General features: G+C 38.8%; 1 protein-coding gene across 44 annotated transcripts in view; it reads left to right on the forward strand.

The window, feature by feature from the left end:
* Nrxn1 (neurexin 1) overlaps positions 1–13511 on the forward strand; it is a 1146022-nt gene that overhangs the window by 577475 nt on the left and 555036 nt on the right. For all 44 annotated transcript variants that reach the window (XM_063262405.1, XM_063262407.1, XM_063262423.1 and 41 more), the window contains 2 exons: positions 5229–5610; positions 6738–6928. In XM_063262405.1, the coding sequence (XP_063118475.1) occupies positions 5229–5610; positions 6738–6928 (573 nt within the window). The remainder of the gene's footprint in view (positions 1–5228; positions 5611–6737; positions 6929–13511) is intronic.

Genomic DNA, 13511 nt, shown 5'->3' on the forward strand with positions numbered 1-13511 from the left:
TATCTTTTATCGAAATGCCATTATTATAAGAGTCGACAAGAGTCTAAGTTTCTTCCCCCTTCATTTTCATTTCATCATTAGGTTAGTTTAGGTTACTTTTAAAATTTATTTTACTTTAAATTAAAATATAAATAACTTAATTTATTCATTCTCCCTTCAACCTCTCTTCTATCTCCCACTCCCTTTAAAATGTATGCACTGTGGAGACATTTCTCTGCTCTATCAGAGGTCCTGAGTTAAATTCACAGCAACCACATAGTGGGTCACAACCATGTACAGTGAGATCTGCTGCCCTCTTCTGACATGCAGGTGTACATGCAGATAGAATATAAATACACACACACACACACACACACACATAATATATGCCCTCTTTTAAAAATTTATTGTGATATATATAATACATGTGCATGATATATACATAAATGAATACCATATATAAACATATAAATACAACTTTCTGAGTCCATTTAGCATTGCCTGTATGTATGTATGTATTTAGAGTTAAGCACATATTATTGAATTACCCATTACATCTTATTTCTGGGGAAAACTAATCCTATCTAAGCACTTGTTAATTGCCAGTAGGTCTTCACCTAGTGGTGAGACACACTGAGAGATCCCTCATTCTCATTGGCATGTTAACTGGTATCATTATTTAGGCCTTGCTTGAACAGCCATATTGTTGTGATTTCATGGTTGCAGCTTACATGAAATATCTCCTTACCCTTCTGCAATGGTCCCTGAGCCTTATATATAGGGGTTGTGTGGTAAAATATGCTTAGTTCCTACTAGATGTCTTTGTAATATGATCTTCTCAACAGGCACAAATTAGAAGAATCTACACCATGTGTATCTATACCCACACATATGCATAAATATACATGCATACATACAAGCATATTAAATGTGTGTACACAAGCATGCACATAGACATGTTTTAGAAAACATGAGTGCACATTGCTATCACTTTTCCTACTGCATTGTCTCCTGATTTTCCTTACTTCAAATGCCTGTGTATTTTCCTTTAAGGTGAGAATTCTGGCCACCATTTATTTATTTTTGCATAATTGCTTCATTGCCATAATAAATAAAAAAATTCTCTTCTTCCAGGTTTTGTTTTCTTTTGGTTGTTGTTATTGTAGATCTCAAGAACCCAATACTTGACCATAATAAAAATTCAGCCTTGATTTACATAGTATAAAAAGATTTCCTAATTTAGCCTTAGACCTTAGGGCTGATGATTACGTGTAAAATGGTATGTTTTAAAAGACTTGGTGGCCACTTGATGCCACCATGAATCAGGAAAGTAATAGAGGCTTTTATTAAATAATATATTATAAACAGAAATAATTTTAAGGAATAGACTACTAGAGACCCTTGATATAAGGCCCTGTAGCTTTTCAACATAGTAAAGAAATAGTAATTCTATTCTTATTTGTTGAACATGGAAAGCATACACTTTGTTGTTCTTGAGAATGTCTGAAACTCATCTTAATTAGTAAGGACAGGAACTCAAGTAGAGAGGGCAAAAGATGAACGGTGTCTAGGTCTTAGATAATAAGGCAAACTCTGAGGTCCCCTTAAAATGAGAGTCAGTGGGTTTCATTTTATTACATCGTTTAAATGTCCTGTGATTGTGTGCTGTGTGTACATGTTGTTGTGTGACCTCACTCAATATGATAAACCCTGTATGCATTAACTCAAACCTGCGAGCCAAAACTTACCATGTTCCTTCTTGAAATCATTCCCACATCATTAATCAATTTTTCGAACTATCTCCAAAATTGTTCAGATTCTTTTACCCTTATAAACACTTACGTGTGTGTGTGTGTGTGTGTGTGTGTGTGTGTGTGTGTCTGTGTGAGGCCCTCTGCCCATTTAACCACCCTATATCTTATAATCAGTACCCTTCTAATTTTGTATGAGCCACAACCTCACTTGCTCATGATTTTTAATTCATTCTGCACCTAAAAACTTTATCTCCTCTTCATGGAGTGCAACTTTTTCATCCTCTACAAGATTTAATATGACTTTCTTTTTGCAATTCTCTCTCTAGCTAAATATTTTCCCTGCTCGTGTTTACTAATATGGCATCCCAGTCATAAAATTTATAGCATGTCTCCGAGTTTTTTTCTAATACATATAATCAGATGCTCACTTTTTCTTGTATGGCATCCCCCAATGGACTGTGAATTCTCTGAGAACAAGGACATATATGTCTCTATTTCCACTTCTTCATTCCCATACATAGTATTTGAAATATCTATGAACCATGCAATAACTTTTACGTGAATTAACACAAGTGCATAATGATTGGTAACGTGTTGTTGTTGTTGTTGTTGTTGTTGTTGTTGTTGTTGTGGTGGTGGTGGTGGTGGTGGTGGTGGTGGTGGTGGTGGTGGTGGTGGTGGTGGTGGTGGTGGAGGAGGTGGTGGTGGTGGTTCTTTGCCAGAAATTTAACACAATGCAAAACAAGGTAAAATTGAAAATTGAAAATTCAACATAGATTCTGAGATCTCTATTGAGGCAAAACATCTAGGAAACATCTTGTCGCTTTTGTTTCATTTTGTGACTCTGAAAAAGCTGAAGACACTCCACTCTGATTTACAAAGTCTAAGTTCACTCATTCAATCTCTGGAAGTCAACCTTGGATATTCCGACATTATAAACATGAAAATGTTTTCTGTAAAAACTTTATAAAAATAATGCTTCAAAGTTCTTTTTGTTCTCTTTTAGTTCAGCAGAGGTTCATACACAGCAGCAGAGGTGTATTACTTATCAAGACTGAACATAGATGAATGCTGAGGGAAAATACAGTTAATGGCAATATCAGCCAGAGAGTTTTTAGTGGATGATTGCGTTAAGTGCCAGTTGGCCCCTTATGTTAAATGGCCTCTCAATACTGGCTATGCAATTTGGGGGACTCCTGAGTTTGACTATATATTTTCTTCAACACTATCACTACATTCTTATAATTTATAATATCCATAAACATCATTATCATTTTCACTGAACTTCTGTCTTTCTGAGTTAAATGTCCTTCCCTTTGCTGTAGCTTCTAAGTTCTTAACAATATGAGATATTGATTTCACACATTAGAAATACATTTTATACTAGATATTTTCTCATTTTTTTGTCAATAGAACTTTTAACAAAAACACAGATCCTTTAGAATCGGGGTAAACTAACTTATAACTCAGATTTTTGCTACTGCATAAAATATTAAAAGTCAACATCATCAATATTGAAGCCTCAGTGATTTTTACTCATTTTATATTCCCTACACTATATAGCTTATTAATTCAATGCTGCTGATGGCTCTAGAGCTTTAAGCTTGAAAATTATTAAAGATTGATTTCATTGTTACCAAAGATTCTGGAAACAGAGCAATATTAAGGATATTGGACAAAAACTGAAGAGCAAAAGCAAAATGAAGTTACATGAAAATTCAGAATTGCAAAGAAGGCAATAAATAGTATCTTATTTTAAGTAATATAACCAGAGGCTTCATAGTAGTGGATGGGAAGATAGCCATCTTCAGTAAAGTCTGGGTTTACTTCTCACTGTGTAGAGAAGAAATCAAACCAAACCAATGATTAGGAAGAAAACATAACAAAGGGGGCTGAAGAGGCATCTTGGAGAAAGGATGATTCGCAGAGAGTAAGAATTAAGCACAATTCAGACTTCTTTTGAACTAATGAAATTAAAATCATTAAAGTGAATTGGTGTAACCAAGTATGTGTGTTCCATTTATCTACAGCACTGTCTTGAGTTACTATCCAGCTTGCTGTTTTTATTAACCAAGTGAAAGCGTGTCAGAGAGTCAGAGGGCCCACAGAGGTGCTTCCAAAATTTATTAAGCTTAGAAAATGATTCAATGCATTTTCTCAGGGACTGATTCTGATATTAGCCCTAATTAATGTTTTCATTAATATCCTGGATGATAACATAGGATGAGCTTAATAAAATTTCCAATCATGCCAAATTGGATAGGGAAACTAGCCCAAACCTTGGATGGTAAAACTTGATTGCAATTTACATGACCTTTGTGAGTTACAGCACGACGTGAGGCACACATGGTTTAGTGGGGAATAAGGTTGGAAATGATCCACAAAAAAGGATTAATTTTCATGGATGCTGTATTTCACAGCTTAGAAACAAAGTTCTCATATTTTTATTTAATTTTGAGGTTATAGGAAGATACGATCATTACTCTAAAGATAAATATGTTATTAGTTTGACTAACAGCACTGACAGAGCGATAGGTGAGAGAGGAGAGGTGGAACTGGATGGAATAGGTACTGAGTAATGCCGCACGGCATATCCCACCAGGAGGCTTGAGATGGTCCCCTGTGGTTGTGCGGACTCATAACACTTGCGTTCTCCTCAGAACTGAGTGTGAGTTGAATTAATACTTTGTGCTTAATTGGTTATTTAAAATAAAAAAAATGTGAGGAACATGGCCAGGCACAGAGATTATCTGTAAAGTAATTGGGAGACTATCTGGATATTCAACAAGAAAGGGAAAATGCAAAGAATATTTGTTATTTCAAGCACATCATGATGATTCATTATCACAGAAATGTTCAGTGGTTCTTTCCTATTTACACAGGGTATAGAACAATACTTAATAACATACTATTTAAGGAAGAAAATAAGAAAAATACTACTTAGGCACAAAGCTGAGGTGTGTGGATTGTTAATGGATGTGCAGTTCTTTAGAGCAATCACTGTCCTTAACCTTCTTTGCCTCATTCTTGACCATCTTCCTTTTCTAATTCTTCCTTTATTTAACTTTTTATGAATGTGATAACATATTAATGAGAATTTTGTTGTTGCTGTTGTTATGTCAAGACACAGTTTTTTTCATATAGCTCAGACTGGCCCAGAATTCAGTATTATAGGTCAAGCTGGCTTCTAACTCATAGTCCACTTACCTTAAACCTTCGAGTCCTAGGATGACAAAAAAGCATCAACATTCCTAGGCATGAGGAGAATTTTTATTATATCTAAAATTTACATGGGTATTAAAACTTGACTAGGGGATTTTAGTATATATTTTAGTACATATGGCCACCTTATCCTTAAACATTCTTGCTACATGTAACATCTATCAAGTAAGTTACCTACGTTTTATATTTTGAAATATACTATTACTGTGAAAATCTGCAGTTGGAAGTGTCTTTTAGATGCACAATATAGCAATGTGTTTTCTTTTCTTTTAGGCCAAATGGCAGGTGATCATACAAGGCTGGAGTTTCATAACATAGAGACAGGCATCATCACAGAACGACGCTATCTTTCTTCTGTCCCCTCCAACTTCATTGGGCACCTGCAAAGCCTCACATTTAATGGAATGGCATACATTGACTTGTGCAAAAATGGTGATATAGATTATTGTGAACTCAATGCCAGGTTTGGATTCAGGAACATCATCGCGGATCCTGTCACCTTCAAGACCAAATCAAGCTATGTTGCCTTAGCTACATTGCAAGCCTACACTTCTATGCATCTATTTTTCCAATTCAAGACAACATCCCTAGATGGACTAATTCTGTATAACAGTGGGGATGGAAATGACTTTATTGTGGTTGAATTAGTTAAAGGGTATGTACATGTCAGTTCAATGAAACGAGAAAAAAACTATATAAAAGTGAATGCCACTATCCCTATTTATAGGACAAACAGTACATTGACTTAATACAGTTGTAGGCAGGAGAAAAAAGTCAAGCTACTCAGTTTTTTTATGACCTTTACTAGATATCTTCAGTAAATAGAAAACAATGCAGTCGTTTGTAGGTACAGTTATATATGTGAAGACAAGTCAATTTTAGTTCATGGTAGAACTCCTATGACTCTCATACATCAAATGTGTATTGCCTGAATTTGAACACTAATTCTACACAATTATTGGTAGGCCATTATGGACTCAGACAAGTAGCTAATTCAGTTTAATTATATTAGTTATTTAATTAACTTAGTATTAATTATGTGATGAATAGTTCAGAAAGAATGGTGTGTAAATAAAACATTCTGAAAGCGTAATGGCCAATGGACACATCTTCAGTAATTTGGACATTTATTTATCCATCCAATGAATATTATTGTACACTTACTATAGACTAGGTAGCACATCAGATCACACAAATATGTATGTTTCTCTTGCCACACTTGGGTACTTCTCAGATACCTTCCAACATAGAATCTCTCTCCCTCTCTCCCTCTTTCTCTCCCTCTCCCCCCTCTCTCTCTATATATGTATATATTATGTATACAGATATTATATATATTTATACATGTGAATATGTGTGTATACATATATACGTATACACACAACGCACACATCAACATAGAACCTGAGTTCAAGTTGATATGAAAATGCAACACAAAACCATTGCAATCACTTTCCTGGGATGATCATAAACACATGTTCAGAGGTCTTGGTGGACCAGAAAGACAAATGGAGTAGGAAGTACACATAGAATGTCATGTTGAACCCTGAGAACACACCTCCCATGAGAAGAATTGCCATGCCAGTGTGACTAACCAAATGAAATGACGGTAGAAATGGAGAATTCCTAGTGAAAGGCAATACTGTCCCCTTTTAGTTTGCCGTGCAGCCAAAGACTCTAGAAGGATGAATTCACCCAAAGTGTCCGTGTGTGGTGTCTTGCTTACCATCTTTGTTCATTCAGAAAGCAATGGCTCTTTTGTCTATCTCCTTTTCTCTCTAGGTACTTACATTATGTGTTTGACTTGGGAAATGGTGCTAACCTCATCAAAGGGAGCTCAAACAAACCACTCAACGACAATCAGTGGCACAATGTGATGATTTCAAGGGACACCAGCAATCTCCACACAGTAAAGATCGACACAAAAATCACAACACAAATCACTGCGGGAGCCAGAAACTTAGACCTCAAGAGTAAGTACCGTCTAAGTCGTCGTTCCAGCATCCCTGCAATGTCTGTGCGCAAGCGACGAGGAGCCTTTGCTTAGGGCACATCACCGCCTGCAAAGGCTGACCAGACTTCGGTTTTGCACATGATTAATAATACAACACACAAGTCTCTGTTCTTCCTTTAATGTGGCATGAACATATGTATTTTTAATAACAGTTCAAAAATGCAACACCTAAGAATGCATGCATGATTAAAAATTAAAAATGAGGAAAATGTGCTCATAATCTTGATATTATTAGGAAAAGTAGGCACCTGGAAGTTTCTTCAGTCCTGATTGAATTTCTAGACCCTTTTGGTTTTATTCTCCTGTTTTTGTCAGATTTCCTGGATGATGTCAGACACTTCTACTGATGTCTGTGAGCTTGACTTACCCCTTGTAATCAGTGTTAGCTTTATTTTCCTTACCACATCCCTAATATACACACGTACACACACACACACACGTTACTGTTACCTAACTACCTAGCTCTATCATCTGTCTGTCTGTCTATCTATCTATCTATCTATCTATCTATCTATCTATCTATCTACCTGTCTGCTTCTCTTCTCTCTCTCTCTCTCTCTCTCTCTCTCTCTCTCTCTCTCTCTCTCACACACACACACACACACACACACACACAAAGCTGCTTATTGAGCTTTTAAGAGAATCTTAGCTGACATTTTTTCTTTATTGAAACATAATTTTATTAATGCTTAGATGGCATGTTAACAATAGGATAATATAATATTAAGTTCTATTTGAATGGGTCTATGTGAGAACCGTAGCCACATATCCTGACAAAATGAGCAGGACAAAAAGCATTGGTGAAGGTTGCATTGGTCAGTTACTGTGAGGCTTGAATGTCTCACCCAGCGATGCAGTAGCTTCTAGGGAACAGAAGAGTAAATGCAGATTTAAGTACAGCTCCCTGTCTTCTCTCGTGTTTTGTCGTTGTTGTGGCAAAGCTTCTCAGATATCATTGCAGGCATATTTTACTTTAAAAAATCTGTTCATTTATATTGATGGGTCTGCTTCCTTTGATTTAAGAAATAAATGCATTGGAAAGTTACAGAAATGGAGTAGGAAAATCCAGCAGTTGTCGTTCTAGGGGAAAAAATTACCTTCTAAACAAGGTGAAAGAAGAAAATGTTTTGCTCTATGCAATTGTGGTTCATATTTACAATGCTGGGTCCTTATTCGTCACATGTAACATATGTGGTGATGTTGTCTCCCTTCTTTCATAGGCAACCCCTTGTTAGTTCAAAGGGCTCTCTTTTGCAAATCTAACAGGAGATTCAAAGAGATGCAGTTTAACAAGCTTCTCTGCTTGTCTTTCTGAGACAAAAGTGAGCTCAGTATCTGATTGTTATTCAGAGTACGCCAGTGGACTCAGGAGGCCATTTCTAAGGAAACAGGAGACTGAAGTTCAGATTACTGGCCAGGCCAATTATGAGCTAACAAAATAATGCCTGTTTTATATCAGAGAGATCTCAGGACACATACATAATTGTCACTAGAGACCTCAAAGCCCATGTCAGAGATTCAAATGACTATAAGCATAGGGTTCACCATTGCTTGAAGAGTTCAATACTTATAGCCACAGTTGGTGACCATGGACAATGAAATTCTTTAAGTTGTGCCTCTTCTGATGTTTGCAACAGCAATTCCTGAAAGCAAATGTTTGTTTTTTATTTATTAAAATGGATGTAAGCTTAATAGTAGGCTACAAAGATTCTTTCTGATAGGAGTGTGTGCCTTTACAAATCTTAGAGAGATTTTCATAAAACATGGACTACTTTTAATACTGATTGTAAGAAAAGCATTTTCCATATTAAAAAACTGAAACCATGAATTAATTACATGAAGAGTGGACAAAGTCAGATTTTTAAGTCTGAGATTCTTACTAAATGTTTTACAAACAAAAATTCCATTTAAATCAGAGGTCAATCCCTAAGAGGAGTAGTTTTGTGCGTTTCTTTGCACGTGTGTGTTTGTGTGGGAGTGCACAGGCACATTCCTGTGTGTATTGCTGCATGTTTGGACCTAGAAAAGGATGTTGAGTGTCTTAGCTCTATCATTCTCTACATATCCCTTAGAACCACAGTCTCTCATTGGGCTGGAATCCCCAGCTGTCCTCCTGTTTTGCCTCAGCATCTCTGCATCTCTGCACTTGTTTACCGGCATGGGTACGGCCAGGAAGGCTGTTTGTGTGGTTTCTGGGATACTAACTGTGGGTCTCATGCTTCTTATAGATCTACTTCTTCAGGTCGATCTATCTGTCATCTATCTATCTATCTATCTATCTATCTATCTATCTATCTATCTTTCTTTCTTTCTTTCTATTTACTTATACCAATAATTATCCTGCTAAGTCCTGTGAAGCCACTGTGGTTCCAGACCTATCAGATGAGGTCACAAAATGAGAACCACTCAGGAAGACTAGGCTGAAGTTTCAGCTTATAAGTGGCTGTGTGTTTTTTTTAATAGGAGCAGCAATCTCAAGAAACACTGTGGAGAGAGAGCATGGTGTAACATATCATGTCCTGGTCTGCAGGGTTGCAACGCTAACCAGATGCTATTTACTGACCTCTGCCGAGGGTACAGAGCATGAGAGTGAATAGCAGGGTGCTGCCATGGAGTTACTACGCCAAGGAACACACTGAGTCTGAGCACCCACACACAAGACATGACAGGGAGGGATGCTAAGGCACCACATGTGAGCACTGAAACCAGACTGAGTAGGAAGACTCTTTCAGGAAGCCGTGTTTGAGGGATACAGGAAGCACAAGTGAAAACAACCATTTCCTTCGCTCCTGGGTAACCACAGGAACTTAGGATGGGTTTATGGGTGTGAGATATGCAGGACTTCATGCCTGGACCTTACTGTGCATGCCAGTTATGTCGGAATGCAGGAAACAGGAGAAAGATTTTATCTGAGTCAGTGGGTTTATTTTCATTGACATTCACCCTCTGAGAGTTTAAAGTATTCTGATTTATCCACACATTATTCAAATCAGTGAAGAGTCTTTATTTCTCTCAGGGAGACCAGGCAGCGTAGCTACACCCATGCCTGGTAGTTCCTGAAGTGCAGAATTCAATGTTCCTCTCAGAATAACTCCAAAGAAGCCCAGTAACTGTTAGCAGGTGTCTATTTAGAGGTCTTCACGGCGTGGCGTGCATTAGCATCCTGAAACAAGGCACAGTTTATGTTATACAAACTTTAAGTCACTTTTTATTTGAAGACTTTGGTCAGTCCTCATTTGAAGTCACTTGTTTAAATCAGGTATGTGCCGCTTTCACTTACATTGCTACACCTAAAAGAAACACCAGAGGGCAGCATAGGGCCGTGCACTATGTCTGGGAGCGGATTAGCTGGCTCTGCTTGTGCAGGCAAACAGTGTCTTTGTTTCCAGAATGCAAAATTCACATTTATCCTTGATGGTACTGCAGGCTTTTGTTCACGACTGTGTTTAATCTTGTAAATGTAGAAATGTGAAGCCCAGACCTCTCTCCTCCCGCCTCGATTCAGATGGAAATAGTTACAAACAAGCCTCAATCTAAGTATCAATCCAAAAAAAAAAAAAAAAAAAGGAATTCCTTGCTAATGACCTTGTTCTAATGATCTTTCCTAGTACTGCCCAAGTCTCTCTCGTTTATGCCTCTCCCTGCTGATACAGTTTGTTTTCATCTGTATTCCCAGCTGCTGATGTCTGTTCCCTTTGGCTATTATGTACAAGGTACAAGCTATAACATGCAAGGAAAGACACAGTATTCCCTTACTGTGTACTGATTCCACAGCAGGACTCTATTTATTCTGGAACTTTTGAGTACTGACCCCTTTAGTGAGATAATGCGATCCCTCCGTGTGCTTCTCTTGTCCTAATTTGGCAACTTGTATGTTAAAGTGTAGGCAAAGGTGCTGATATTTATTGAGTCCCTATTAAATACTCAATGGATTTAAATGAGGTTATTGTATGTAATCCTTATGAGTGTTCGGGAAGATGAATTGAGGTCAGTCTTGCTTATTCATTTATCTAGTTCAAGAATAAAAATAGGACAGACGAATAGTTTTGGGCCTCCATCTTCCATGGGTGTCCTTATTTAAGTATTAAGTTAATCTATCAGCAAATTGAGGCTTTTTTGAATTTGACTGGGGCCTGACCATAGTCCTGGGTGCATAGCAGACAGTGCCCTCAGGTGGCCACTTAGCAAAATTACACCTTGTAACTCGGTACATCTAGGTCAGCCAGGTGGTTGAGACCTTGTCCCCTTCTCCTTTTCCCCTCTTACAAATCCCAAATTATTTCTTTCCTCATTTCCTTTTAGCATTTTCCATATCTCCATTCAAATCTTAGCCTAAAGGTAGCTAACTGCGGGCTATTGTGTTCAGGGTGCCCAACCACCCCGCACCCCCAACCCCAATCAGCCAGTACTTTCCATTACAAAAAAGGTTCTGGAACATCTCTAAGTGGAGATTTGCCTACATCCTAAGCCTGTTTGTGTGTTTGTTTGTTTGTTGTTGTTGTCTTGTTTTGTTGTTGCTGTTGTTTCGTTGTTGGTGGTTTTTGTAACTCAGATCAGTTTGGTCCCTAGTGGCCTTCATTCTCTGGACCTGCCTGATCTACCTTTTCACATTGCGCTTTGAAACCCAGACACTATTGCGGATGCCAAGAAACCTAGCTGACAGGAGCCTGATATAGCTGTCCCCTGAGACGCTCTGCCAGAGCCTGACAAATACAGAGATGGAAGCTCCCAGGCAACCATTGAACTGATCACGGGGTCGCCAGTGAAGGAGTTAGAGAAAGGACTGAAGGAGCTGAAGGGGTTTGCAACCACATAGGAAGAACTACAATATCAACCAACCGCACCTCCCCAGAGCTCCCAGGGACTAAACCACCAACCAAAGAGTACACATGGAGGGACCCATGACTCCAGCTGCATATGTAGCAAGGGATGGCCTTGTGGTACATCAATGGGAGGAGAGGCCCTTGGTCCTGGGAAGACTTGATGCCCCAGTGTAGGGAAATGGCAGGATTTGGAGGCAGGAGTGTGTGGGTGGATGGGGGAGCACCGTCATAGAAGCTGGGGGAGGGAGGGTAGGATAGGGGGTTTCCGGAAGGGAAACCATGAAAGGGGATAACATTTGAAATGTAAATAAATAAAATATCCAATTAAAAAGAAAAAACCCACATTTTACTGAGGGTTGTCACTTCCAAAGTTTTAATCATGTTTCAGCATGTCTGAGCTTCATTGTTTAGCATGTGTGACTTCGGATAGCCCATTTGCCTCGCTAGTTTCTTTTGCTCAAATAGGAAATGTTCAGATAAAAATTTGACTTTGAGAGGGCTGGGGATTTAGCTCAGTGGTAGAGCGCTTACCTAGGAAGCGCAAGGCCCTGGGTTCAGTCCCCAGCTCCGAAAAAAAGAACCAAAAAAAAAATTGACTTTGAGCCTAACCTTAGCGCCGGACTGATATTGACAGTGGAAGAAATGCCTGTTGCCTTCTTGTTTATGATGTAATCAGTTTTACTAAAACTAACATTTTAGTTTTTGTGAGGTTATTTTAAGGATCCATTAGAAAATTGGTGAAGCTTTTCAGTGGCTAAGCATGAGGGTTCTCAGAGGGTAAGGAGTTTGTTCTAATTGCTATGTGAAATCTCCAGAAAACATGGGAGTCCCTGACACCTGCTCCCTCCTCCCTCCTCCTGTTTCCCATCACGCCTTTGAGAAAAAGGTTTCTACCCTGCCTGCTGGCTCTGCTCTGAGATAATGTCTTATTACTGGCAGGGGTCCAGCTTTGGAGCTCTCTGCTTTATCTCAAATTCCCCCAAACACAGGATTTTAACACAGTGAGCAGACCTGTCTGGGTGGGCTCTAGAATGCACAGTGAGCAGACAGTCAAGGTGGGCTCTAGAATCAGCAGGTGTTTTCCCAGCTGTGGGCGCTGGTCTCACTTCTTTACAAATAGGCTACAAATGCCCAATCTGATCTTTCACGAACGCAGTACAAACCTTAGGAGAAGGATGCTGCATTCCGAAGGTGCTCTGTGTCTCAGAAGGAAGCAGGGTGTTTTGCTTTTGATGAAGTAGGGCTTTGAACATCCTGCAGAAGCTGGGGACAGTGTGGTTGGCAGTGCACTTTAGTGATTTTTTTTTTTTTTTTTGGCTGCAGTGCAGTTGAGAATCAAGGCTCAGTGGGGAAAGGGGCCACTTTGGAGGCAATCACCACAGCACAAAACAGAGACAATAAGGCAGTGAGTCTGTCAAAGTAATACATGACATTTTTGTTATTCCCTTCCCCACACAAGAGTTACAGCATGATTACTTGGAAAACAACTAGAGACATGAAGCCACTGTTTCTTTTTGATGACTCCATTGAATCTCCAGGTTTTGCAGAACTCTGCCCAAGCCTCTTGACTGTGAAACCTCTGACAGTTTGGTTTCACCCTCTAGGTAGACATGCTTCCTCTGGTGCACACACTGTCTGTGGCCTGCCTTACCTTTACTCTGAGTGTTGTTCTGTCCACATCTGTGTTCCAGGCATACACTATTGGAGCTTGAACATCTG

This window comes from Rattus norvegicus, chromosome 6 (genome assembly GCF_036323735.1).
Source record: "Rattus norvegicus strain BN/NHsdMcwi chromosome 6, GRCr8, whole genome shotgun sequence".
NCBI lineage: Eukaryota > Metazoa > Chordata > Mammalia > Rodentia > Muridae > Rattus > Rattus norvegicus.